Source organism: Lathamus discolor, chromosome Z (assembly GCF_037157495.1).
Source record: "Lathamus discolor isolate bLatDis1 chromosome Z, bLatDis1.hap1, whole genome shotgun sequence".
Lineage (NCBI taxonomy): Eukaryota > Metazoa > Chordata > Aves > Psittaciformes > Psittacidae > Lathamus > Lathamus discolor.
The window spans coordinates 26,542,529-26,568,553 of NC_088909.1; the positions used below are offsets into that span (position 1 = coordinate 26,542,529).

Sequence of the window (26,025 nt, forward strand, 5' to 3'; positions counted from 1 at the left end):
TGAGAGCCTATAGAAACCAGGGATGCCTCCTGAAATGTGTGGCAGGGCTTCCTGGGACTGAGCACCAGTGCCAGGATCCTCTGCGAGAGCAGCAGAGAGTTGCAGAAACTGGTAGCGTGGCCCAGACTTAAATCCGCGAGCAAGAGCTCAGTCTCTTCTGAGGGGAACAAAATGCCCCTTCCGGGTGCCAGTAAAGGCGAGGGACTTTGGAAGCTGCTGCTTCCAAGCTCTCCTGTAAATCCTGTTGACAAGCGTTGCTTGCTCCTTGCTCTTTGCTGATGCTCTAAATAAAGGCTTCCAGGGCTGCAGTGGAAACAAGAATGTGATGTTTGAAGATAAATGGTTTGCTGTCACTTCTGTTTCAGGAGGGAAATGTCTTGCCCAATTCTTCCCTTGAAATCAATGTAATCTTTAAGCCCGAAGAAGCCAGAGTCTACCAAGAGACAGTCTACTGTGACATCTCAGGTACAGCTCTTTCCTCCTGCTCCTGTTCCCACAGAGGAGGTAGAAACACTCTTCCAGCCCACTCGGACCTCATGTAGTTCTGGAGGGCTCAACAGGGCAGTGCTGGCACACGCCGCTGTCCCCGTGGTTCCCGGTGGTCTCCTGTCGGAGGCCAGGGCTCAGGATGCCTGGCTCTGCCTTCCTGATCCCAGAAGTGACCAAGCAGTGAAGGAATAAGCTTTCCCGCCATGGCTTTGCCAGCATTTGCAACACAGCTTTAGTGAAGGAGCACCAGGCCCCTGTAGACCAGTTACCTCCAAGATGAGTCTTTGTGGCGTGGCTCTCTCCTCCTTCTCGTGATGCTCACTTTGTGTGCAGAGTAGGCTGGGATGGCAGTGAGAGCTCATCCAAAATTTGAGCCAGGATTCAGGCACCTTAGGCTGCTTCAGTGGCTGAGAGCAGCCTTCAGACTGAAGATCTTGTGCTCTGTCATCTCTAGCAAATGTAAGGGAAAGGACCCACCTTGGAGTTTAGCTGTAAGCCTTGAGGTCTCGGTTGCCTTTGCACCAAGGGATGTGCACGTTAGCAGTACATTTATGGCTTATGTGATCTGCTCAGTGAGAAGGCTGGTTTTCCATGACTGGAGAGAGAGCCTTCATCGGGGACTGGAGAGATAAGACAAGGGCTGATGGGTTCGAGCTTAAACAGGGGAGATTTAGTTTAGATATACAGAAGAAATTCTTTCCTGTGAGAGTGGTGAGGCACTGGAAGAGGCTGCCCAAGGAAGTTGCTCCACCCGTGGCAATGTTCAAGTTCAGGCTGGACGGGACTTGAAGCAAGCTGCTCTAGTGGAAGGTGTCCCTGTCCATGGCAAGGGATTGGAACTGGATGATCTTAAGGTCCTTTCCAACACAAACCATTCTGTGGTTCTCTGAGACACCGGCCCAGGGGGTTGGTTAGAAATGAGAAAGCAGCCCCAAGATGCATGTCCTGAGGGACAAGATGGGTCCCGTATCTTCTCCTGGAGCATCTAGAGCTGGTTCCATCCAGCCCAGGGACCGGCAGCAGCACTGAGACAACCTGGAAAGTGCCGGGTAGCAGAGGGAATTGCACTCACAGAGATTTCCCTCCACAGGCTGTGAGACCAGGCTGCCCCTGTGCATCAGCGGGGAAGGCGTCGGGCCCCAGGTCCAACTCAGCTGTGACCAGCTGAGCATCGGGGAGGTGACTGTTGGCTCAAGCCACAGCTACAGGGTGAGCAGGACGGGGCGCAGGGCATGGGGTGGATCCGGATGGCTCCCGGGCAGCAGCGAGCCTCGTGGAGCTGTGGGATGGGTCTGAATCAACTTGGTGGTGCTGAGCAGGCGCTTGGCACTGCAGGTCAAGTGGAGTGCTCTGTGTCAGGGGAATAAGCCCAGAGTGGCTCTGTTTGTGTGAAGTTATCCCTGCTTTGCATGGAAAAAAACCCCGAGGCAGAACTCGTCCTGTTGTATTTGGCAGCAGCGCTCAGCATCTTCTGCCTTTTACAGATGTTAATTGCTAAACTAGAAAAGAAGTGAGCCTTCTGTAAGCAAAGAGGATTCCTCATGTATTTCCATGTTGCCTTCTCGCTGCTGCTGCAGGTGTTCCTGCTCAACAGAGGAGTTACTGAGACTCCCTTCAGCGTGGTCCCTCCGGAGAGAGCTCTGGGCTCCTGCTTCACCTTTGGCCCCCGGGAGGGCATGCTTTTGCCTTTTGATCATCAGGCCATCTGGATCTCCTTCAATGCCAGTGTCGTGGGGCAGTTCACAGAGGAATTCCAGTTCAATGTGAAGGGATCCCCTGAGCCTCTGACGCTGACTGTGAGGTGAGGAGGGTTCTAAGAGCTTGGCGGCCACATCTGTAGCTCTCTCTGGGTAGTCATCTCCCACCTACCTCATTTGCTGATGGAGCAGAGAAAGAAAAGGCTTGTCTGAGGTCTTGAGCTTGGCTCTCATCCTGGCATCTCCACACTAGGAGCCCACACTAACCTTGACTCCAGTTTGATGCTGACTCCTTGCGACCGCAGCAGCAAGTGAAGTGGAATTGTCAGCAAGAGGGAGCCATGGAATAGGTTGGGTTGAACACACCAGTTGCTGTGGTCCTTGATTTTGAGCTGAGAGGCAGAGCTGGCATTGGTTGGCATCAACCATGAAATAAATTAATGGGTGTTGTGCAGCTTCACGTGGTGATTCAGGTGGATGTTGGTGAGTCCTGGAGTTTGGAGCCTTCAAGTCTGCTGAATTTAAGGGCAGGTGAGGAGATGCGGTGTGTTCAGGTTCCGTTATGCCTGCAACTACTTGAAAGGAGGATGGAGCCAGGAGGTGGCTGGTCTCTTCTCCCAAGTAACAAGGGAAAGGACAAGAGGAAACGGCCTCAGTGTGTGCAGGGCAGATTTAGACTTGATGTTAGGAACAGTTTCTCCCCGAAAGGGTGGTCAGGCATTAGAAGAGACTGCCCCGGGCAGTGGTGGAGTCACCATCCCTGGAAGTGTTCCCAAACCGTGTAGACGAGGCCCTTAGTGACACGGATTAGTGGTGGGCTTGGCAGCGCTGGGGTGACAGTTGGACTTGATGATCTTAAAGGTCTTTTCCAGCGTAGATGATTTGACGATTCTGTGTTGGGTGGTTTAAGACGTGTTGCTCTTGGATGGGTCAGCTGGTGCCCTGGTGGTTGGCTGATGTTTTCCTCCAAGATTCAACTGTCCGCTCTGTTGAGCTGTTGCGGCTCTTGTCAAGGGATGTCTGGGGCTCCCCTGGCTTCGTGTCTCAAAGTCCTGCCCCCAAAGCGATTGCATGGATCAAGATCTTCTGAGCAAGGTGTTCCTGTACTCCATGGGAAGAGCGGTTCCAGCTAAGAAATGCCAAAGCAGGAAAGCTGTGGCTGGGAAGGGTAGTTACATTGAGTGTGCTTTACTGGGGACACCCCTGTGTCCAACACATTACAGATGGGGAAACTGAGGCACGCAGCCATCACTTGTTTGGTGTCCTTCCTCAGGCCATCTACAACTTGGGGGCATACCCTGCATGACACTGTGCCCCAAGCCCCACAAGCAGCTATGGGCTGCTGACCGCTTTGCTTTGGCTGCCTCCCGTCCACCTGGATGCTGTGCTGAGCATGAGGGTGAGGGCTTGATGTGAAACCCCCTGAGGTTCTCAGGCTGGCTTTTACCCACCGGAACGGTAAGGAAAGCTGAAGGCTTTGCAGTTCTCTTTAACCGAGGCCATGTCTCCTCTGCCTTTGTCCTCACAGTGGCTGTGTCACTGGGCCGGCGTTTCATTTCAATGTATCGTCCCTCCGCTTCGGTGAAGTCTCCTTTGGTGAGTGTGCCCTGGGCTTGGGCTGCAGGGTGGGAGGTCTGAGCCTTACCCAGATGGAGCACTTGTCCAGGACAGCATTGTCACTTGTGTTCCTCCATAGCCGCCTTCAGCATGTCAAAACCAGGACTGCCAGCTGCTAGGCAGTATTTTGCCATCATGAGATCAAACAGACCCAGACAGAATGGCACAGAGCCAATTGAATGGTTCAAATAGAACGGAGGGAGTAGAAAGTCAGTGTTCTCTGGTGTCCCTCACAGTCAGTCCAGCCCCAATCTGCCAGTCCTCAGCAACAGAATGACTGTGAAAGTCTTTCTTGTCCGCGGCCAACTGGAGAAGGGAGTTGAAGGCAAGTTGTAGGTGCCCTGGGTGAATTTTGCTGTTGTGAGGCAAGGGCACCATTTACCCACCTGACCATTAGCGTGAGAAATCAACTAGTGCTGTGAGGCCAACTCGTTGTCAGCTCCCAGGTAACATGGCCAAGCAGTAGCTCCGCATTGGGCGCCCATGTCTTCAGACATGGGCTCCTCCTTCCCCACCAAAAGCCCAGCTCTGCTGACAGAGCTGGCGGCTGTGCACCCAGAGCTTCTCCACTGAGATGCAGATTCTGGTTCTCCACCTCAGTCTCGCAAAGGACTTCTCACTGAGATGGTCTCAAGTTTAAATGTGAACTCAACCCCCCAGATCAGCTGCGATTGTGTCAGTGGCTTCCATTATGGAAAGCAAGTACCAAAGCTGAAGCCATGTCAGCCTTTGTGGGGTAATGAAAGGCGGTGTGCAGCATGGCCGTTTGTCCCCACTCCTTCGGGAGGGTGAGACACAGGTCCTGCTTGTTCTTGAGCAAGCATCAGGTTTGCCTCCAGTGAAGTGGGCCGTGAGCTGCCACAGGCTCAGTCTCGATTGTCCCAAACCAGGAGATGCACCGAGGTTCCTGTCTGGAGAAACTGCTTCAGAGTGCTCTGCATCATGCTGTGGCTGCCAATTTCATCTTTCCTTTCCTTTCCTGGATCATCTCTTTGATGACAACATACTGCTTTTATCTCTCGAAAACTGTGGGAGTGTTTGTGGAGTTCACAGGGACTTTTCTGGACTGACTTTTGAGAGTAAATGTTCTGGATGCACCGTCATGGTTGAGAAGGAATTGGTGCTGGTCTGGGGGAGGTGAGAGCTCCTCACAGTTAGAGACACTTGTGTCAGAGTGGCATTTCTGTGTGACAAGCGTAAAAGGGACCGTCATTGACGACGACTTCCCCACAGAGCTTCTCAATCAGCTGTAATTGCCATTGAAAGGAGGCAAACTCCAAGCGCAGTTTTATCACCGCAGGATGTGCACCCCAGGAGTCACGGGATAATAAACTCCTGTTGTGTCCTTTTCCCAGGCTTTCCTCGCACCCTGTGCTGCCGCCTCACTAACACTTCCTCGGTGCCCTTCAACTTCAACCTTCGTATTCCTGGGGACGGCTCGGGAGCACCCAGCGTGACCAGTTTTGCTCAGGTGTCAGACAGCACTGGTCCGTCGTGGAGAAAGCGAGCCCCAGGTGCCAAGAAGCCAGCTGAATTTACTATCAGGCCCTGCACAGGGACCATCTGCGCCAAGGGACACTTGGATATCCAGGTACGCGAAGAGTGCAGCCCTGTGTGCTTCAGAGGTGGAGCTGGAGCTTCGGTGGCATTGAGGGGGCTTTAGCACTGCTGGCTCTGAGCATCCTGCGAGTAAGAGTTGGGCACTAGTGTTGGGCTCTACATCTGCCCTGGCAACGCAAAGCGCATTCAGTAATTCAGGTATTGTCCAAAGACTTCTGTTACTGCCAGAGACTGTGCTCTACACATGAACCAGCAGAAGAATTAAAGGCAAACATCACAGAATCCTAGCCTGTTTTGGGTTGGAAGGGACCTTGCAGCTCATCCAGTTCCAGCCCCCTGCCATGGGCAGGGACACCTTCCACCAGACGAGGCTGCTCCAAGCCACATCCAAACTGGCCTTGAACACCGCCAGGGATGGGGCAGCCGCAGCTTCTCTGGGCAACCGGTGCCAGGGCCTCAGCCCCCGCACAAGGAAGAACTTCTTCCTGATACCTCATCTTCCTCATATCTACTAAATCCTCCCTTTCCTTGCTGTGGAAGGAGATGTGGAGGGCACTGCATATGGCCGATGGGTTTTGGGAGTGATGAAGTATTTGATGCTCTTGTCTTCCAGGTCACCCTGTGCTCCAACACCGTGAAGAGATACAAGCTGGCCCTGGTGGTTGATGTGGATGGTGTTGGCAGAGAGGTGTTATCACTGCCCGTCAGAGCCAGGTACCAACGCTTCCCTTGCAGCCCCTCTTCTTTCCCTATGCATCTGCCAGAAGCAGGTGGTGCTGCCTTGCGTAGAGCTGGCTGGCTCCAGCTCCAAACGAGGAGCATTGCTCAATGAGCTAGTTCTGCCCAGCTAGACAGGAGAACAGCAGCGCATGGAAAGCAGTCCATGATGAGCAGCACTTGTGCTCAGGCACAGGCACGGCCCAGGGCCTTCTCCTACAGGAAACTGTGATTATATTCCTTATCGGCCTGCTCTGGGGGCTTGAGGTGTAATGTTTCCAAAGGGCCGCCTCTCCTCCTTCCTGCAAGTGTTGGACTTGTGCTGGGTTGTGGCCAGAATCCAGGACTGGTTTGGGCCACAGCAAGCAGCTGCTGCAAGCTGTTGTCTGCCTCAGTTAAGGAGGGGCCGTGCAGACGGGCAAGGGGCTTAGGGCAGGACTGGTGAGGGAAAGGTAAAGGCGAGATCTTGTGACAGACAAAGTAGTCCTTGGTGTGGAAGGTGAGCTCAGGTTTTTGTGCTTCCGTCTGGCTCTGCTGAGCATTGATGTTCTCGGAGTTAAGCTCAAAGTTGTTCTTGCTTCAGCCACATTCAGGCCTGTTGTGCTGCGGTGGGCGTCAGTTCAACGGCAAGAGGGATGCATTTCATCGGTGCTGTTCCCTCTCCCGGGCAGAGTTGTGCAGTCAGTGCCTGGGCTGCAGTTGTGTAGAACAAGTGCAAATGGGAGCAGCTGGCGTGCGGACCCGTGGGGAAAGGACCAAGGCAGCCACAGGGCCTGGGAGAGGGTTATCGCTCACGGCGCAGGGCAGGTGGTGGCCTGCACCCTGCGTTGCTGGGGTAAAGGGCTGGATTTCAGGCAGGGACACAGCGGTGTTTTCCCTGAGACACTGGAGTCTGGTGTTCCTGGAGCCTTGGCGAGCGCTGCTCCTCGGTGGGAAAGCTCCCTCAGAGCTCACACCTCGCTGGGGCCATTGAGAGGGTCCTTGCGAGCCTCCTGGGGCAAAGGAGGGGCAAAGCTGACCTGGGACAGGGCACCGTGCTCTGCCTGGGCACTGAGCAGCTTTTGTGATGCTGTGACTCAGGGTCTGCCCCTCTTTTGCAAGAGGTTGTTGGGTAAAAAGAAGTTGAAGGCTGTTTCTCACTGTAGGCGTATCAAATGTCTATTTGACGGTGACAATTGGGTCGTGCTCCATTTGGTGCTCATTGAGAAGTAAACAAGTAAGCAACGCTGTGTCAGAATCTAATTCCCTTTTGCTCATCTCTCTGCCTAGATGTGTAATTCCCCCGCTGCGAGTGCTCCACCCGGCTCTGACCTTTGGACGATGCTCTCTCAAAGTCCCTTACCAGCAGATGCTGACCCTTGTGAACGACAGCAACCTTCCAGGCTGCTACTGGGCTCTTCCTCAGGTTTGGCATCGCATCCGCCTCCTGCCTCCAATGTCACCTAGGGGTTTGTTAGGGAAAAAACGGGTTTGGTTAAGATGTTGCTGGTTTGTATTCAACCCTAAAGGTTTGCTGGGAACAGGAAGCTACCTGAATATCAACTCCAGGAAGCAGCTTAAACTCTCCAGGAAGCAGATTATATTCTAGCCTTCGGGATGCTTTCAATGCGGGAGAACTTGTAGGGTTGTGAAAAGCTGCTGCAAGGAGGCTGCCAGCACGGGACGGGGGGTTGTGGAGGCAGCAGCTGTTGGCCCCCCTCGGGATGCTGAACCCATACATGTCTTGCATCTTGAGTTGTGCCTTTCTGCTTTCTCCTAGGCATTTTTAGACACGTGTGTGAGTTGCCGTTGTGGTAGATGTTAAAGAGTTGAAAGTTTCCTCAAAGGTCAGTCTGAAGCCGTGTTTGGTTCTGTCCCTTATAGGAGAACAAGGATACTGCTGCTGTGTGGTACTCCAGCCCTGAGCCCCGTGGGATTATCCAGCCTCAGAGCTCGGTGGAGATCCCGTTCACACTGGAAGTCCAGGTGATGGGAAAGCAGGACACCGTTGCTCGTGTTGCGGTGTTTGGGAGTAAAGAATCCCCACTGGTGAGTGCTGGGGCAGACGTGTGCCTTTGTGCCTCTCATCTTGGTGGGATGTAGAGCGTACAGGGGTTCTTCCAGGGAAAATGATCTATGGCTGTTGTCTACAAGGAAAGAAGGCATTCGTGGCATAAGCAACACTAATGCCTGGAGAAGACATGGGACTGAGTGACCCTGTGCCCGGTCAATCCATCCTCAAGGCGCTGCGCTCGTGCTCGGCTGCTGCTCGCAGCCCGCAAATGCTGGTCAAAACCTGGCTGGGTGTTGCCTGCACAAATGGGAGTTTCTGGGTGTCATTTCCTCTAGGTCTGCCTTATGGCTTGAGTGCAGCTTCGGGAGCTGGTAGCCACATCCAAGCTGGCCTTGAACAGTGCCACGGATGGGGCAGCCATAGCTCCTCTGGGCAGCCTGTGCCAGCCATAGCTCCTCTTGGCAACCTGTGCCAGAGCCTCACCACCCCTCACAGGGAAGAGCTTCTTCCCAGGATCCCATATTGATCACCACCACCCCCCCCCCGTCAATTTAGAGCCGTCCTTCCCTGTTCTGTCCCCGCAGGCCCTTATCCAAAGCCCCTCTCAAGGTTTCTTGTTGGCCCCTTTAGGCACTGGAAGGTGCTTTAAGGTCTCCCCAGAGCCCTCCCTTCTTCAGGCACTACAAGCCTGGTTAAGGCTTGGGGTGTTTGGAGCTGGGGAAATCCCGCCAGACTGGATAAATTCTCATTGGTTTTAGTGATGTGAGAAGGGGGTTTAGCAAAAGGATCCACATTCCTCCTCCGCTAGTTTGTGCCCCTTCTGCAGGAACAAACTTTTGGGTCTCAGGCTGTCAGCAGAAAAAAATACTGCTCGAATGATGCAATTAATAATGAATGTCTTGGTGCAATAAAGAAGTAATACCAGGAATGCACACAAGCACAAATGAGAGGCAACTAACTTGCATGATCTCTACTGAGAAGAGCTTTGCTTCCAGCCTCTACTGGTTTTCACAGGAGAAGCTTTGGGAAGGTTGAAGAAGTTCCTGTGCAGTGTGGCTGTGCAGCCGCAGCAGTCAGGGAGGGTGGTTTATGGCATGATGGAGCAGTACAAGGAGCAGGCGTAGGCGCAGGGTAGCGGAAGGAGAGCTGACAGCATGGAGGAGGTGTGAAAAGCATGCGTGGGAGATGGGGGTTCTGTATCCCCTCCTAATGGGATCTTGTGGCTTTCAGATCCGCAGGGACCACTCCAGGTGCCACCTTTGCTCCAGCCTTCCTGTTTCAGCCTCGCAACCCTGACAGCTTCAAACAGTCAGAATTCCCTCAGCCTACGAGCCCCCTTAGAGCTGTCCAGTCATTCTAAACCTTCCCTGTTGTTTTTTTCTCTTTCCTGCCTGCCTCCTGGAGCAGGAAATCCATTTATTGAGCACTGGAGAAGGACCAGTTGTCCACGTGCACCCAAGTGAGATAAATTTTGGCAGCATCCAAGTTCTACAAGATGCTTCCCGGACCCTTCACCTCTCCAATCAGTCTGTCATCCCCGCATCCTTCTCGGCAAAGATGGTAAGTGTCGCTGGGGCTGTTTTCCAGAGCAAGTGAGTGGCCCATAGCAGCCTGTGACTGGAGCACTTATTTCTATGCAACATTTCCACGTCACTGAGATGTGTCTGAGAGAGAAAGCCAGATGTTCCATCCGAGTGCAGCAAGAGGAGCCTGGCTCCGGGGGCACTTGTAGCTGGGGCACCCGTCAGTAAAACAGAGTTTGCAGAGATGTTTGAGCAGAAAGGAGTTCATTTCTGCAAGTTCTCCCTTTATTTTGTGGAAGGCGTTTAGCTGTGAGAGTCTTTGTTTTTGGAACTGAGAGGTCTGTCCTCAAGGCGCTTAGGGTGAAGTGGGTTTCACACCTCCTCGGGGGTCAAACCAGCTGGGTTGTTGCCCAGAAGCAGACTTGTAAGGGTTGTGTACCTGCAGAGCCTGTGTGCTCTGTAACATTGTAGAGCATGTGGCTGCAGAAAGAGGCTGTTTAATTCCTGGAGGCGGCAGGGTGGAACAGGCTGCGGAGCAGAAGGAGGTTGTGGGGTCTTCTGACAGGGGCTGATGCAGCCAGGAAGGGCTCGTGTGCTGGGTCTGGGGGGTGCTCCCCACCGGAGGGGCGTCTGTGAGGGGCTTGAGAGGAGGTTTGTTCTTCTGCAGGCTGGGTTGTTGAAGTTCTGGAGCCGCTTCACGCAGGCCTGTGGCTGGGGACTTGGTTGTGTCTGCGCATGAGGCATCCAGCAGGGTGTGAGAGCACAGGCTCAGCCCCCTGGGCAAGGAGGAGGGGGCTGAATTTCCCTCCTGCTGCTTTTCCAGGCGTTTGGGGGTTAAATAGAACCTCAAAGTGGGGGATTCGCAGGCAGCTTGCTTTGTCCGCACCATAAAAATCTGCTTTTGACCTCTGCAAAGAGCAAGCACCCCAGTGCCCTCAGCAGCTGCCTCCTTCAGTGCCCTTTCTTACTTGCTGGTAAGCAAAGCAATTGTTACTCTGCTCGTCAGGGGAAAGCAAACATGTCCTGTTGCGCTGTGCCTATTGGCAACTGAATTACAGAGGGTTAGAAGTCTTCAAGACAGCTGTGCTTCTAGAAGCAAGCTGAGAGCTTTTCCCAAAGGCAAAGCAGGAGCAGTTTGGTTCTTAAATGTTGCGCTTGGCAGCAGCTGGGCAAGCCGTAGCCGTGCCCTGGAGAGCCGCGATGCGCAGAGTGGTGTCCCTGGCCTCCCCAGCCTGGCAGGGAGGGCAGATGCGATCATGGAGGGGTGAGCTGTGGACAGGGAGCACAAATGGAGACAAGCTCTGCCCCTTGATCCCGTAAAACATCCCGTTGACGGTGCTCGGGGCAGAGGCTAAACCACAGTGGTCCCCGTGCTTGTGCTGAGGAGATGCTGATGCTGAGGAGGCAGGAGGAGGCCGGTTGTTGGCGGGAGCATGTAGCCAGCCTCAGGCTCTGATCTCCGCCTCCTGCAGGGCTCGGGGTGCTTTTGGGCTGTTTCCTGCCACTGGCTGTTTGTGTGGATAAGGAGCAGCTTTGAAATGAAGAACAGAGGGTCCCCCCCACCGGGAATGCTGAACCACCTGGGACAAGGCTCTGCAGCCAGCTGGTGCAGGACGGGGTTTATTTCCCCTTCATGAGCAGCCCTACGAGGACAGTGACTCAGCCTGACTGAGAATGGGAATGCTGTTGTTAGAGCTATGGGAATGGGAATGCTGTTGTTAGAGCTACGGCTCTCGCTAGAGCTACGGCTTGATCAAGTGCAGGTGCATTTGTAACGTGGAGTTCTGCTTCCTCTGTCACTTGTGCAAGGCCAGAGTGACCAGATCACTTCAGTGACTCATCTGTAAACAGATTCAAGAGAGCTGATTGTGGTGTCTCCTCAGTCATCCCTTGGGGCAGCTATCCGTCCCTTCCTCCCTCTCTCCTTCCCTCCCTCCATCCATCAGCTGCACACTGGTGTCCATTGTAACCAGATTGTGGAAGCTTTCATTCACGATGGACGTCTGTGCTGGGATAAGATTCTGATTATCGTGGTGAACTTCTGAAGTGGTGGATCCCAGCCCTTACTGGTTACTCAGGAGCTCTGATGCCCAATAGTACAAGAAGCTGCTATAGGGTCAGAAATAGCCACTGTCTTTGTGCATGCAGTGCATGCAGCTACGGCATCATTTTGCGGCGCACTCAAGGATAAGCAAGTAGCAGAGATGTTATCAGAGGTTGGGTATTTGTCTTGAAAGTGGGGGTATTTTGTAGCGTGGCTCCAAGAGGTTTCTTGTCTCTGAGACACAGGCTGGATTGGGGGCAGGCAGAAGCTGACCTAGAAACCCAAGGGAATGTGTCTCGGCAGAGCCTTGTGGCCCTGGCAGGTCTCCTGTTCAGCAGTGCACGGTGCTGCCCCTTGGAGCCAGAGCAGATGCTGACTGAAAGAATGAGGAGAGGATGCAAATCGTCCTCCCCTGGCCTGGGCTGTTGGCGTGGGCTGTTGGCCTGGGCGGGCCCAGCAGGGCTGTGCTGGGTCACGCCAGGGAGTTGAAGGTCTGGCTCCGTCGAGACCCCCATCCTCATTCCTCAGGAATAGTTTCTGGGGTACAATTTTCTGGCGGGCTTGTTGCCAAGCTTTGATAAATGAGCTTTGTCAGGGAGCAGACTCTCAGATTCACGTTTGGAGCGGAGCTCTCAGGGCTCCTTTCCAGGCGAGCTGCCCTGTGTCAGCACGAGCCAGAGAAGCTGTACATGAATGTCAGTGGAATCTTCACACCCACTGGCTCGGTGTGAACGTGTTGCCTGGGCAGGCCTTGGCTGGTGGCAGCCAGGTCCGTGGTTTCCGTCCTAAATGAGTGTTGTTTGTCTTCCAGGCTGGTGCAGACTCGTGCTGGACCGTTGGACCCAGTCAGGGAGTGATCCCTGCCAAGGCCGAGGTGTCTCTGGCTGTCACTGCAAACTTGGATGACACGGAGCAATTCAAGGACGAGGTGGTGCTGTTCATTGAGAACAGTCGTGCCTACGTCATCCCCGTCCAGGCTGTTGGCGTTGGCACCACGATTGTCATTGACAAACCCTTTGGCCCGGAGCTCAACCTGGCGCCCTGCTTCAGGTAGGGAATCTCTCAGCTCCCACTTCCCCATGGGCTCAGCAAGGAGGAGTTCTGCTGCAGTCCCTCAAGCTTCTTCAGTGCTCACAGTCCTGGCTCTGCTTCCCTGAAGCCACAGGGCTTCCTTTGGAAACATTTTATGGCCATCTGCAAGTCAGTAGGTACTCTGAAAGCCACCGAGCTGGAGAGCAGTTGCTAAGTTGTTGCTGAATTGTCTTTAGTCATAATCCATTTGTCTCCTCACTTTATCAAACAAAGATTTGGAGGAAGAGAGCAGGTCCTGGAAGCCTCCAGCTGAGAAATGCTGCCTTACAAGTACAGACATGTTTCTCTCTGCAGTGATATTGCTTGCTTTGCCATTCCGTCTGGAGTAAGATCTCAGAGCAGCAGCAAGCCTGGGCAGTAGCTTGTTAGCAGCTCCTCGACTGAATGAATGGCGCTGGTTTATTTCCCCTCTGGCCAGGAGCCCTGGAGGAGCAGCAGAATTTCTTTGCCCTGTGTCATCCCCCAGTTGGCTCCTCTCCCCCACTCCGTGCCCGGTTGCTCTTTATTAGACGTGGTGGCTCTTCCCTGGTTTCTCCTGCCTGCTTCCCGAGGCACGGGCAAGCGAGTGTGGATGCAGGACCAGCTCTGGAAGGGGGAGGAAGTGTGGAAGTGTGGAAGTCTGCTGAGGTGGAGTGGGATAAATGAAGAGTCTCGATTGAAATTGGTGAGCTGGAAGGAGAGGATTCAGTGGTCCCAACGTGTGTGTCTGAAACCAGTCATGTTCTTGGAGACAGGAGGAAAAAAGTGCTGTTTGCCTTGTGTTGGAGACCTCCTCAGAGAAGAACAGTCTTCTTGGGGTGGCTCTTCCTTTCTGTGGCTGCAAAGAGGGTCCGTGGTGCTCCGATACCTGAATTCTTGGGGTAGAAAGAGCAGCTTAATCCTACCTTAAGTACTTGGGATAGATTTGGAGAGGTAAAATACGCACCCACGAGCCCTCCACGTACGCAGGGACATCGCAGGGAGGCTGGTGCTTGTCCAGAGTTTCCTGTGCTCAGTGCAGCCACAAGCTGGCTGCACAATGGAGGGGACAGTGTCCATGTGATTCATGTAGTTGTCTTCTGCCCCCCTTTATGTCATTGCCCGCGGGATCAGTTTGGAGCTGTTGCCATTGCTGTCGGCTGCAGAGCCGCCACCAGAGGGTGGTACGTTGGGGGCAATGAGGGTTGGATGCTCCCTACGAGACGCCTCAGAGGCATGAACAACAGCTCCCAAGGGGAAGGTGGAGTGGCAGCGAGGCTGTTCCTCCAGCTACTTGCATGTGGGGCCGGCTCTTTACGAAGCTCTTCCTTGCTGGAAGGGTGCCAGCAGAGCAGCTGCTGGATGGTGACAAACCTAGGGGCAGCCAAGGTCTGGCTTTTGGTGAAGCCGAGTGTGCAGTCAGGTCGTGCCCTCAGGGTGCTGAAGCTGGGTGACCAGTGGCAAATAGCAGCTCCCCTGCCATTTTGTGTCTCTGCTTCTCCTCTAGCCTGGATCCCTGCTGTTACCGCTTCAAGATGACAAACAAAGGACGACGCACCCATCTGCTCTATTGGACCACAGAAGGTGGCACCACACTTAAGCAGCGCAAGCGTCTCCCTCGCATCAGTAAGAGCAAGGGCAAGGTTTCCTCCTGTGGCCCCGTGCTGAAGCTTCAGCCACTGAGGACGGAGCTGATGCCCGGCCAGACAGCGGAGGTGGTGCTGAAAGGCTCCTGCAGCACCCCCCAGGTGAGTTCTGCATCAGGGCATTTCTGCAGCCCCTTGACATTTGCCTGAGCAAATGGGCAAGTGCTTCTGAGAACCTGGTTTCCTGCCATAAGTTACCGTGGCAGCACCAGTTGCTTTCCATGCTCGCCACCATCAGTTGCTGAGGCTTTTTGAGTTCCATGGCTACCATAAAGCCAACTTGGTGGTAGCAAAACATGGCCTGAAGGCACTGTCGCCCCAGGCTCTGTCCAGCATGGCCTTGTACCCTGCCAGGGATGGAGCATTCACCACTGCTTTGGCAACCTGTGCCAGTGCCTCACCATCCTCACAGTGAAGAACCTCTTCCTTGTATCTAACCTGAACTCGCCCTGTTTGAGTTTAAGTCCATTACCCCTTGTCCTGTTGCTGCAGTCCCTGAGAAGAGTCCGTGTCCGGCATCCTTGTAGGCCCCGTTCAGCTAGTGGAAGGCTGCTCTGAGGTCTCCCCGCGGTTTCTCTTCTCCAGGCTGAGCAGCCCCAGTTTTCTCAGCTGGCCTTAAAGTTAGAGGTAGACTGGGAGCCCAGGCAGAAAGTAACTAAAGAAATGGCCAGTTGTCTGTGTGGGGAAGCAGCGAGTGAAACAAAACACCCAGGAAGGTAGGGAGTGTCTGGGAGCAGCATTGGTTTTCCTCTGTAGACAGACACGGGCCGGGAGCTTGTCCGGCCCGGAGACCGGGACGAGAGAAATGAACCCAGTGTGCCAGCTCTAATGATCCGAATGATGTCCGTCCACATGGGAAAGTGTTCCAGGGATCATTAGAACTGAGAGCTTGACTTGTGTCAGTATTCCCATCAGCGCTCGCCCCGCTCCCTCAGCCAGCCCCCGTGTGCCGAGGGCAGGCAGGTCTTGCAGCACCCTTGGGTTGCAGCTCAGAGGGGCAGATTTCAGCAGGGTCACTGAGTGTTCTCCTCCCTGGACCCTTCTCTCCGGGGGAAATCCAGCTCTGCAGAGGAGCTGCCGTCTGACCCCGGTGTGCCTTCCCTGGCTCCAGGAGCACTGGGCACAAGTGTTTAAGTGAATGGGGAATAAATGTGCATTAAGCTCCTGCTGCTGCTAGAGTTTGAGAGGTGTTTTAAAGGATTGCCTGAGTGGTAGCTTGAGGAAGACTTGATCCCTCAGCTGGTTGACTCCGATGGGACTGTCCGTGTGCAGTCCTGAGCCCATGAGGCTTTGCTGAAGAGGGAAGAAGGAACCAGAAGGGAAATGGTCAGGCCACTGGTGAGGGTGCCTTCCTGGAAAGCCAAATGGGCATCTGTGAGCTCAGCTGTGGCTACCTGGCTCGTGCAGTCCAAGTCAAGAGCCTGGGATTGGGTCTTCCACCTTCCTTAGGTCTCGAGAACTTCATACTCTTGAGGCTGGTTAGAAGCCCAAGACCCTGTGGTGCACGTGCAGCACAGGTGATTCTGACGTCTCTAGGCTCTGAGGAGGAGTTGGGTTGTGGTGGTCTATCAGAGGGAAGAGAGAGGAAAAAAGGGAGGAATGTGGGGAAGTGAAACCATGAGGAGGAATCAGGAAAAGTCTTGGATGTAAGAGCATCCAGCTTAAGTAGAGGGTTTTCATGCCAGGTTGAAGACATCTCTTTCCTGGGGAGGTTTGTTTGACAGGCAGGTCTAGGGGGACACAGTACATCCTAGGAAGGCAGGCTGTCTGTTTGGGGTTTTCCCAGGGATCCTTTCCACTAAACTTGCAAGGGAGGATTTGCTGGCATTGATCCTTCTATCCCCTGTTTCCCTTCATACAGTCTGGTTTGTTTTTTTTTCATGAGTTCCTACAGTTTTCGGTAAGCATTTTGTTTGGCAGTGGGACAAAGCAAAGCAATAACCGTTTGGGCAGGGATTGTTCTGAGAGCTGTAGGCAGCACAAGACTCCTGAGGGCCTTTTGTGGTGGTTGGGTTGTAACACGAGGGACGCGTGAGTGCAGAACAAAGAGGATGCAGCTTATAAAGAAGAGAGGGCTCCTGAGGAGACCAATGGCTGTAACTTCATGCAGTAATGGGGCGTGTGGGTGGGCGGCTCAAAGATGCAGTGTGTTTTGTGGACACCCTGATAACACCCGCTGGGGGCCGTGTGGCTCGCATGCAGGTGGTGAAGGAGAAGCTGCTGTGTCACGCCATCGTGGGCAAGGAGGGAGTGAAGAATCTGATCGTGCAGGTGGACGTCACGTGCGAGTTCATTGCTCCTGCTCTGCAAATATCCAGCAGAGAAATCACTTTCCGGGTGGAGAAGGTGAGTCTCTGCATTGCATCCTGGCACTGACTGGTGTGGCTGGGGTGTGCCTGTGTCCTAAGGAGGAAGTTCTCCAAGTCCACAGAGCTTTGGCTGTTGACTTGAGCCAGGCCCAGCTTTTGTCATGAATGCCGAGATCATTATTTCACCCCTGTGAGGCTGGGGACAGTCTCCGCAGCTCTATTCTGCCCTTCTCGAGGTGCAGACAGAATTGAGCTGCTGAGCCAAGGGCACGGGCTGAGATGTGGGACCCGTGAGAGCAGCGTGGGCTTTGGAAGAGCCACTTGCTGTGCTGGGGCTGCAGGTGGAGAGCAGATCCCTCCTCACCCTCCCTGAGGTGGTGGTGAGAGGAGTGAGGATGCTGCTAGAGATGAGGCTGTTCTCTAAGTTGAGCCAGGTAGAACTGAGATTACAGCTGCTCTGGCGAGGGGGAGCATGCCCCCCTCTAGAGAGATGCCAGTGTCTGTAGTCAGGGTTTTGAGGATCTTCCAAGGTGTGGTGATGTCCGAGCAGCGATCGTGTAGGGAAGCTGAGAAAAGCTGAGATTCCTGTCAACTCCTCAAGCTGATGAGGAAAAACTGGCATCTCTTGCGCCTCTTTGCCTTCCCTGCCGTCGGTATGGGTGCTGCCTCTTTGCCTTTCCCAAGCCTCACCTTCTTCAAAGGACCCACGAGTGCCCTTCAGCTGCAGCGATGAGAGCACCAGTGCAACGTGTGTGCCCTTTAGTGTCTGGATCCCGACTCCTGCATCACCTTTCCCCGTCGCGTGAGGTGTCTGAAAAAGAGCAGATAGCTCATGATTTAGTTTCTGCGGTTTCAGGTCTCTCCTCCACTTCCCAGGCTTCCAGAGAAGCACAAATCCTTGAGCAGGCGGTTCACATCTAATCAGAAGCTTTTCAGCTCCCCCTGATGTCTGCCTGTGGTCTGCTTGATGCCACATGCTCCCATGTGTTGCGTGCTGCGACACTGCAGGAGTTGGATGCCAATGCATCCACAATTAGTTTCCCAAAGACTGTCTAGTTTAGATAAACCATGCAGGAAGCGCGGAGCAATGCATGGACAGGAGGAAAAGGCTTAGGCTGAGCTTAGCTTTGAGGCTGCAACATCTTGTCAGTGGAGCAGGGGCAGCAGGTTGCGGCCAGACTGTTGAGGTTTGGAGCTGTCTGCATGTGCCCGTGAATGTTCAAAGCTGACCTCGGGCTGCTGCAGGCTGTCCGCTGCAGGCCATATCCTGCTTGCTTGCCTCCTCTGAGCAGCATCACTGCCTTGCGGGCCTGGCAGAGCTGATAGGGTGGTAAGAAACTACTGTATGGGAGTGGAAATGGCCTTGTGCCTTGTGCCTGTGTGTGCTCTCTGGGCAGGAGAGGACACACAACTGGAGCCAGAGGGGGTTCACTTTCTGTTTTGGATCTTGCTGAAGCAGCTGCCTCCTCTGGGGGGCTGCTCCCTCATCTGTACGCGAGACTGTTTCCCTGTCCCCTGGGGAAGGCTGTGGGTTCTAAACGCGAAAGCGTCTGCTAGAGTTGGAGGACAAACTTTGCAGAGGGGTAGAAACCAATCAAAAGAGTAAATAGAGATGGATGCACTTTTGGGGTTGGAAAATTTGAAATGCGTCTGAAGGGGAGGAGGTCCATGGCCACTTCAAGGTCATTTTTTCTTGTCTCCTGTTTCTGTAGCACCCCGGTGATGTCCTGGCTGTGATGTACAAGCCTCTCTCTGTAAAGAACATGTGCTCCCTGCCCCTCAGCGTGGTCCTTGCCTTAGAGCAGCCCTTCTCCATCTGCACTGCGGACCAGCAGCCTCTCCCTGCAGATGCTCAGGTGAGCAGCCCCGGACTTTCTTGCTGCTGGGCTTTGAAGAGGGATGAACGTGGTGGTGTGTCTCTGTTGGGAGGTCCTCCATGATGGAAGTGTGTTCTGTAGAGTCTGCAGTAAAGTGGCCCAAGCTAAATCAGATGTGAAACGAGCTGCTGAAGGAAACAGAATGCCATCTGAATCGGGAAGAGACCTCCTGGCTTGAAGACAGGGGGAGGAGGGAGCAGGCACCCAGCTGTGGGCAAGCTGTAGGAAAGGTGTCTGCTGGAAGGCATGCCAGCTCTCCAGCAGCCATCCTCAGATAAGCTGGGGAACAGCTTGCTGTCTTTGAGGGCAGCCCTGCCTTTGGGAAGGCTGAGGTAGGCTTCTCCAGCTGCTGTCTGGCTCCTGCCCTGGTGTGTGCGGAAGGTGTTGGGCATGGGCTCTGCAGTGCACGTGTTGTCAGAGGTGCAGCCACCGCTGTGCTGCAGGCTAAAGGAGTTCCTCCAGAGGGTGAAGGCCTGGGTGCCAGAGTGCTGCTTTGGTTGTGTTTAGCAGGTGGCTTCTGCGGCTCCAGAATTCAGGAGACCAACGTGGATTTCCTCTTGTATTGGTGCAGAGCACAGAACCGTGAGCCTCAGGCAGCTTCAGAAGAAGTGCAGTGCTTGGTCAGACAGCGTGAAGAAAATGAAGGATGAAGCCAGAAGCCCGTGTTGGGGTCACACGTTGAACATTTTCTCTTCATCTCCTTGCAGCCCATGAAGCTGAGGACAGGGGAGGAACTTCAACTCTGCATCGGATTTAACCCTGCTTATGAGGAGGATTTGCTTATCCGGGCAGCGGAGAAGGCTCTGAAGATCAAGTTCCTGGAGCATCCTCACGAAGAGCAGGTCACCGTCCGGGGAGAAGTCTACTTCCCAAATCTCCAGATCCAGACCACGGCCGTGGACTTTGGCTGCATCTTGAATGACACCAAGGATGTGCGTTACATGGAGATGACCAACTGCAGCCCACTGGTTGTCCAGTACCACTGGGCATTCCTGAAGGACAGCCAGGTGAACCCAGTGAGGTATGCGCACCTCTCCCTCTCCTGGAAGCTCTTCTTCCTGATGTCCTGTTTGTGGTTTGCAAAGCCCGAGGCCATTTGCCTGATCTGCCAAATTGTTTTCAACCTTCCCTTGAGGAAATCACACCTCTGAGTTGTGCTCAGCCAAGGTGCTCAGGGAACAGGTGATCTCCGCCGGTTTGGTGCTGGGAAGGAGACAGCATTCTCCAGCCAGGCTGGGACTGTAGGACACTACTGACCCTTTTCACATAGCCATAAGCTGGAGTCCTGCTTTATCTCTGCAGCTGCAAAGCCATGCTTCGGCACTTGGAGAAGCGGATGTAGAAGGTGTCCTTCCCTGCTAAGCCCATCTGTTGTCATTTTGTACTAAGATCCTACCCAGGCACTGCCATCAGAGTGACACACTGCTGTCGCAGTCCCTTGCTCTGCTTTGCTGTAGGCCTGTATGGGTTCCTGGGGGCAGGAGGGCTGATGTAGAAAGCTGCTTTCTCAGATCTTCGTGGCCTGAGGCAAACAGCCCCTTGAAGTGAGTGTTCATCTCTTGAACTGCACGTCACATTCACAGAAGAGCTATGTAGAGTTTTAGTGAGGAATGGCAGGTTCTGCTGTGACTTTAGGTCCAGCTGTAGATGCTGGAGGGAGCCCTTGTATGGACATCCCTGGGAAGGAGGACCATGCAGTGGTGGTCTATGGTTTCCAAGGCCAAGAGCAAACTTGTAGTGGTGCTGAAGCACATCTAGAAGCACATTCCTAGTGTTCCTTCTGCTGCGGCTTCTCTGCATAGCACAAAAGTCTGCTCTGGGCAGTTTGAAGGACGGTAGCAAATGGTTTTCCGTAATGCCCTAGGAAACGCAGCAAAGTTCACCACGTGGCACTGAAGCGCTGTTATTACAAACAAGGGAAACGATCAAGAAGCAGCTGTGTGAAGGGAATTGGGATCTGACTCGGAGGAGGTGACCTCTTGGGAACTGGAGATGAGCTGTGGCTATTAGGAGGGCTTGGGGGAGACGACCAGGGCACTGGGGCACTCCGGGGCGCTCAGCAGACACCATGGGATGCTGTGTGCCAGAGCTGGAAATGAAGATGGTCTCCAAGGTGTTACCACCAAACACTCAAAGTGTTCATTAGGAGCCTGCAGAAGGGCAGCGTGTCAGATGTTATTTCTGGTCCACACTAAGCACTGTTGGTATTCTAAATCATCAGCTCTAACTCAGTCTGACATGGAGGGAATCAAGCATCAGGTCTCATGAAGGGGAGATCAAAGACTGGAACTTTCCCTACCTGGGACCTTGCTGGAGCTGGTCATCAGAGACTCCCAGGATCAGTCGCGCACGTTTATTTTGGTCAGGAGAGAAAAACGCTGTTTCTCTGCCTCAACAAGACTTTGTGTGTTTACATTTTTTTCTTTCTAATTGTCCAGCCCGTTCTTTCCTCCTTGCTCTTTGGTCATTGCTGCTACCTGGGGCAGAGTGATCATATGTGCTGCCATTCAGCGAGACCTGGACAGGCTGGAGAGTTGGGCGGGGAGAAACTTGATGAAATTTAACAAGGGCAAGTGTAGAGTCTTGCATCTGGGGAAGAACAACCCCATGTACCAGTACAGGTTGGGGGTTGACCTGCTGGAAAGTAGTGAACGGGAAAGGGACCTGGGGGTCCTGGTGGATAGGAGGATGACCATGAGCCAGCAATGTGCTCTTGTGGCCAAGAAGGCAAATGGCATCTTAGGGTGCATTAGAAAGGGAGTGGTTAGTAGGTCAAGAGAGGTTCTCCTCCCCCTCTACTCAGCCTTGGTGAGGCCGCATCTGGAATATTGCGTCCAGTTCTGGGCCCCTCTGTTCAAGAAGGACAGGGAATTGCTTGAAGGAGTCCAGCGCAGAGCCACAAAGATGATTAAGGGAGTGGAACATCTCCCTTATGAGGAGAGGCTGAGGGAGCTGGGTCTCTTTAGCTTGCAAAAGAGGAGACTGAGGGGTGACCTCATCAATGTTTACAAATATGTAAAGGGTAGGTGTCAGGATGATGGAGCTAGGCTTTTTTCAGTGATATCCAGTGATAGGACAAGGGGCAATGGGTGTAAACTGGAACATAGGAAGTTCCACGTTAACGTCAGGAAGAACTTCTTTACTGTAAGAGTGACAGAGCACTGGAACAGGTTGCCCAGGGGGGTTGTGGAGTCTCCTACACTGGAGATATTCAAGGCCCGCCTGGACAAGTTCCTGTGTGATGTACTGTAGGTTACCCTGCTCTTGCAGGGGGGTTGGACTAGATGATCTTTTTAGGTCCCTTCCAACCCTTGGGATTCTGTGATTCTGTGATTCTGTGATATGAGCAACACAATCCAACTGTTGCTGTGTGGCTGGACATAGGCAGTGTAGACCAACGTGTGCCCTTTCTCTGACTTCCGAGGCACGAATCTCTCGTGGTTACTCTTGTTGTAGACCCACGTGGTTAGAGACAGACTAACCCTAAGCCTCAGCCCTTGGACCTCTGAGAGCTCAAAGCTGAGCTAAGCCTTTGCACCAAGGTGTTTTCTCCAGTGACGGAATGGATCTTCAGAATCACGCAGCAGGAGATAGCAGATCTGGAGGCAAGCAGTTGCCAGCTGCCTGCAGCGCTGCTATAGCAGTGTCATTGCCAGGCGTTGACCTGCTCCATCCCAGTTTTGGAGCTCATTGCTGAGCTCACACCACTGATGCCCCCGCAGGGGCCCCATCCTGCCGAGGAGCTGCTGTGCAGACTTCCCTCCCTCCCACTGCAAGGTCCCTGAGCAAAGGTCTGTTCTTTTTCCAGGTTCATGGAGACAGAGCCCCTCGCCTTGGGTGTGGAGGAGGTAAGTGGGAATCGGTCTCACTTCCACATTTCCAGTGTAGCAAGCAGTTACGTACTCCCACTCCCACTGGTGTCCTGGGTGCTGCTCCCAGAGTGGCCTCATGTCATAACAAGCGCATCACTGGTCATTGGAGAGGCCACATGGGAGGTGTTATCGGGCTGGTCAAGAACATTCCTTGTGCGGCAGTTATGGAGGACTTTATCCATCTTGGTCCTCATCTAGTGGTGGGTAAGAAATTCCTGCAGCAGCATTTGCTGCAGCAGCATTTGCTGCGGCAGCAGTTGCTGCAGCATCTGGAGAGAGCAGGATGTGAATCAGAGACAGGGAAAAGCATGAGGAGTGCGAGGAGCTGGGCTGGATCCTGCCCCCGGCTCCACAGGCTCTCAGCTCCCAGTCTCGTGTTCTTCTGAGGGCAGGAAAAGGTGTTTTTGAAGGCAAGTTCTGCAGCAGAGAGAATTTCTTGCTGCCAGGAGACACCACAAATGAATGTAGAGTATTAGCTACTGCATTAATTGGGACTGTGGGAGAAGGTTTTCCCCATGGTCTCTCCGTTGGTGAGTGGAACGGCTGCAGTGTGAGATGAGGATGATGTTGCCTGTGTTTGAGGAAGAGGCCCCTGCAGCCACATCTGTCCTTTGGCCCAAGCTGAGGCTGCTCTCCTGCATCAATCCCGTGCTCCACGTGTGGATCTCTCCTCCCTGCCTGCAGGTTTTCGATATCCTGCCACTGCACGGTGAGCTGCAGCCGGGCCAGAGCCAGCGCGTCTCCTTCTCCTTCTTCGGCCACGCCAACACCGTCAGCCAGGTCACGGCGCTGTGCAGGGTGGAGGGAGGCCCGAGCTACGAGGTGGCTCTGCGTGGGGAGGCCTCGCGCATCAGCTACCTCCTGGACACCACCGAGATCGACTGCGGGCTGCAGGTACCGCACACTGCTCTTGTCAGTGCTCCTTGCCTCCAAGCATGACCGGTGGGCTGCTGCCCACCCGGGTCCAGGGCTCTCCCCCCTTCCCAGCTGCTTCGCTGGCTCTGTGGCTTGGACGTCCAACGTTTGGGGGATACCTCCAAGCTGGCGTTTAATGGCCATCTCCACCCCAGCCCAGCCCAAAGCTGGGAATCCCTCCTCTAACTAACGCTGCCTCCTGGGGCAGGCAGGATCCCAGTGGTGATCTGCAGAGGGATGTGTCCCTGAGACATCCATCCGCTGATCTGCTCCTAAAGCCCAAATGAGGTGCTCTCTTTTAATGCTCCTGATTCATCAACCAAGGAGGCAGCTGACCTGGGCTTCCAGTCACCGTAGCCGGATAGAATGTCCCTGAATAACCCTCACTGTACTTCTTTCCGGTTACAGCCCCCACAGCTGTTTCCAGCTGTTGGCCCTGTGTGCGTTTCCCTCTCTCCCTCCCTTTTGGCTTGTGTTGTGCCCACAAATGCTTGTGTGCAGGTGCCTTTTCTCCTGAAATGCCCCAATGCCTCCTCCTGTGTTTCAGCTCGCAGTTGGGTGACACCTTCAAGTGCAGAGAGCTTGTGTCCCCTACTTGCTTTATTACTGATCTTTCCATGGTTGCTATTGCACCTCTGCCACAAATAGCTGTTCCTGTGTAGGGCCCAGGGTACCCTGTGGCCGCGGGCTGCCCAGGCTAACCCAGAGAGCCCAGTGCCCATCTCTCCTGTGCGCTCCCTGCTTCTGGGCTGTGTTCCTTTGCTTTCAACCCGATGGAAGAGGAATGAAATTCTTGGCAGCAGACGTGTGCCTGTAACTTCCTGCTCTTCTGTCCTCTGCTCAGGTGTTTAACAAAGTCACGGAAGCAGCGCTGACCCTGCAAAACAGCGGGAAGCTGGGATTTGCCTTTGTGGTGCTGAGCCCCGGCACAGGCACTGCAGCCAGCCCTCTGCCTGGCGTGCCCCTGGTCGTGCCCAGCAGGGTGAGTAGCACAAGGGCTTCACCCGGCCTGTGTCAGGCTGCCCAGGAGAGCGCTTTGGGGGAAAACAGGGGGAATGAACACACAAGCCCCGTCCAAAACCAGCCAGGAGACACAGGGCTGTGAGCGACTGTTGCAGAGGCAGAGGAGGTCCATCGAGCAGAATCCTAACGGAGCCCCTGATTGTCCTTGGGCGCCGCTGGCTCTGCTGTCCTACAGCAAGCACCAGTGGGAGGCACGAGTGCTCCGGGAGCTCTTTGGAGCTGAGTGCTGAGCTCTCTGGTTGTGCCATCACTGGAGCATCACTCCATCGCAGCTTGTCATCCTGCCTGGGTGTCTTAGAGCTGGAGCAGTGTTCCTGTCTTGGTGCCCTTTTGCGATGGGAAGAGGAAGCCAAAGGGCCAAGTGGCTTCCACCTTCCTCAGTGCCTGTCCGTCTGAGGGGTGACATGCTGATGTCCTCTCCTGCAAGCTGCTGCCAGGAGCTGCTGGCCCTGCTGGAAGCAGAGGCCCTTCTCCGTTCTTCCAGAGCAGCTGGTGAAAGAGCTTTGGTTTGTTGTGCCTGGCTCTGGCTAGCAGAGGGTAAACCCTGTGAGCAGAAGAGCAGTGAGACTCAGGCGTTTGGATACAGGAAAGCTGGAGGTGGTGATGTCTGATGTTTCCTTATGTATGAGAACCTGTCTTGTGTTCTCAGCGCGTCTGTCATGTGAGCCATCCCTCCACGGAATCCTCTTTGGTACACTGCGTCCCTCCCTCTTGTGTGCCCTGCAGGGTTACGTTGAACCTGGCAAGCAGCAAGTGCTGAAAGTGTATTACCTGCCAGGAGTGCCTGGAGTCTTCTGCAGGGCTTTCCAGATCCAACTGGGTCACCTGGAGCCAGAAAAAATCTCCCTGAAAGGAGAGGGGACCTTTCCCAGGATCCACTTGGACCTGCCCAGGAACATCAAAGGTGAGCACTGCCTGTCTGCTCGGCTTTCCCCCATGCCATATGCCCACAGGGCAGCTCACAGGCACCTCCAGCAGGCCTGGAGGTTTCAGGGCTGTCAGACAAGGTCAGCCCTCTGGTTGCTTCTTTAGCCTCTGGCAGACGAGCCCATGTGGGCTTTGCCGCAGGAACCATCGTGCACAGCTTGCCAAGAGGTCTGGGAAGATGATGGCTGGGCAGAAAAGCTTGGGAAAGCTGTAATAGAGGCTGGCAGGGATTTTGACAGGGGTTGGGTTTGCATCACGCTGTGGGGCTGAGATGCTCCTGTGTGGCGAGAAAGACGGGTGGGGGTGAGAAGCAGCAGGATCTCCTTTCCCTACATTGCTGGAGCAGTTTGTGTCTGGGTGTCGGGGGAATGGGGCTTCCCGTCTTCCGTGGGATTTGTGCTGCCCCACTGCTATGGGTGGTGTCCTGTGCTTTCAGGCAACGCCAAATATGAGAAGATCCTCCTAAAGGCCAAAGAAAAGCTGGACAAAGGCAGCCAGAGAGAAGAGGCCATTGCTCTGGGGGAGGCTGTGGCAGCCGAGCCCCGCGTGGACGACTCGGGCACCGTGGTGAGTAGAGCTGCTGCCCTGTCCCGCACGTGCCACCCTCCTGCGAGACACTGGAGCCCCTGCGCCCCACGGCAGCTGCCCAGGGCCCTGCCGGCACTGGGCACCTCCCTGCACACCCCTGGCCACGGAGTGTGTCAGCTCAGCGTGCCCCTTGGGCTGCCCACCTCTGGGAGTTGTCCCTCGTGGCGATGCGCCAGCT

The 26,025-nt window shown here is 54.4% G+C and overlaps 1 protein-coding gene across 1 annotated transcript in view; it reads left to right on the forward strand.

Moving 5' to 3' along the window:
* Positions 1-26,025, forward strand: part of LOC136005935 (hydrocephalus-inducing protein-like) — a gene marked incomplete at its 5' end in the record, with an annotated part of 47,967 nt that overhangs the window by 11,621 nt on the left and 10,321 nt on the right. Inside the window, 19 exons of the mRNA XM_065663826.1 lie at positions 366-465; positions 1,580-1,698; positions 2,067-2,285; positions 3,722-3,782; positions 5,159-5,394; positions 5,977-6,077; positions 7,350-7,485; positions 7,944-8,108; positions 9,481-9,633; positions 12,452-12,690; positions 14,198-14,438; positions 16,539-16,682; positions 18,358-18,501; positions 19,230-19,543; positions 22,331-22,370; positions 23,079-23,288; positions 24,154-24,291; positions 25,059-25,236; positions 25,696-25,826. Of these exons, the coding sequence (XP_065519898.1) occupies positions 366-465; positions 1,580-1,698; positions 2,067-2,285; positions 3,722-3,782; positions 5,159-5,394; positions 5,977-6,077; positions 7,350-7,485; positions 7,944-8,108; positions 9,481-9,633; positions 12,452-12,690; positions 14,198-14,438; positions 16,539-16,682; positions 18,358-18,501; positions 19,230-19,543; positions 22,331-22,370; positions 23,079-23,288; positions 24,154-24,291; positions 25,059-25,236; positions 25,696-25,826 (3,069 nt within the window). The remainder of the gene's footprint in view (positions 1-365; positions 466-1,579; positions 1,699-2,066; positions 2,286-3,721; positions 3,783-5,158; positions 5,395-5,976; positions 6,078-7,349; positions 7,486-7,943; positions 8,109-9,480; positions 9,634-12,451; positions 12,691-14,197; positions 14,439-16,538; positions 16,683-18,357; positions 18,502-19,229; positions 19,544-22,330; positions 22,371-23,078; positions 23,289-24,153; positions 24,292-25,058; positions 25,237-25,695; positions 25,827-26,025) is intronic.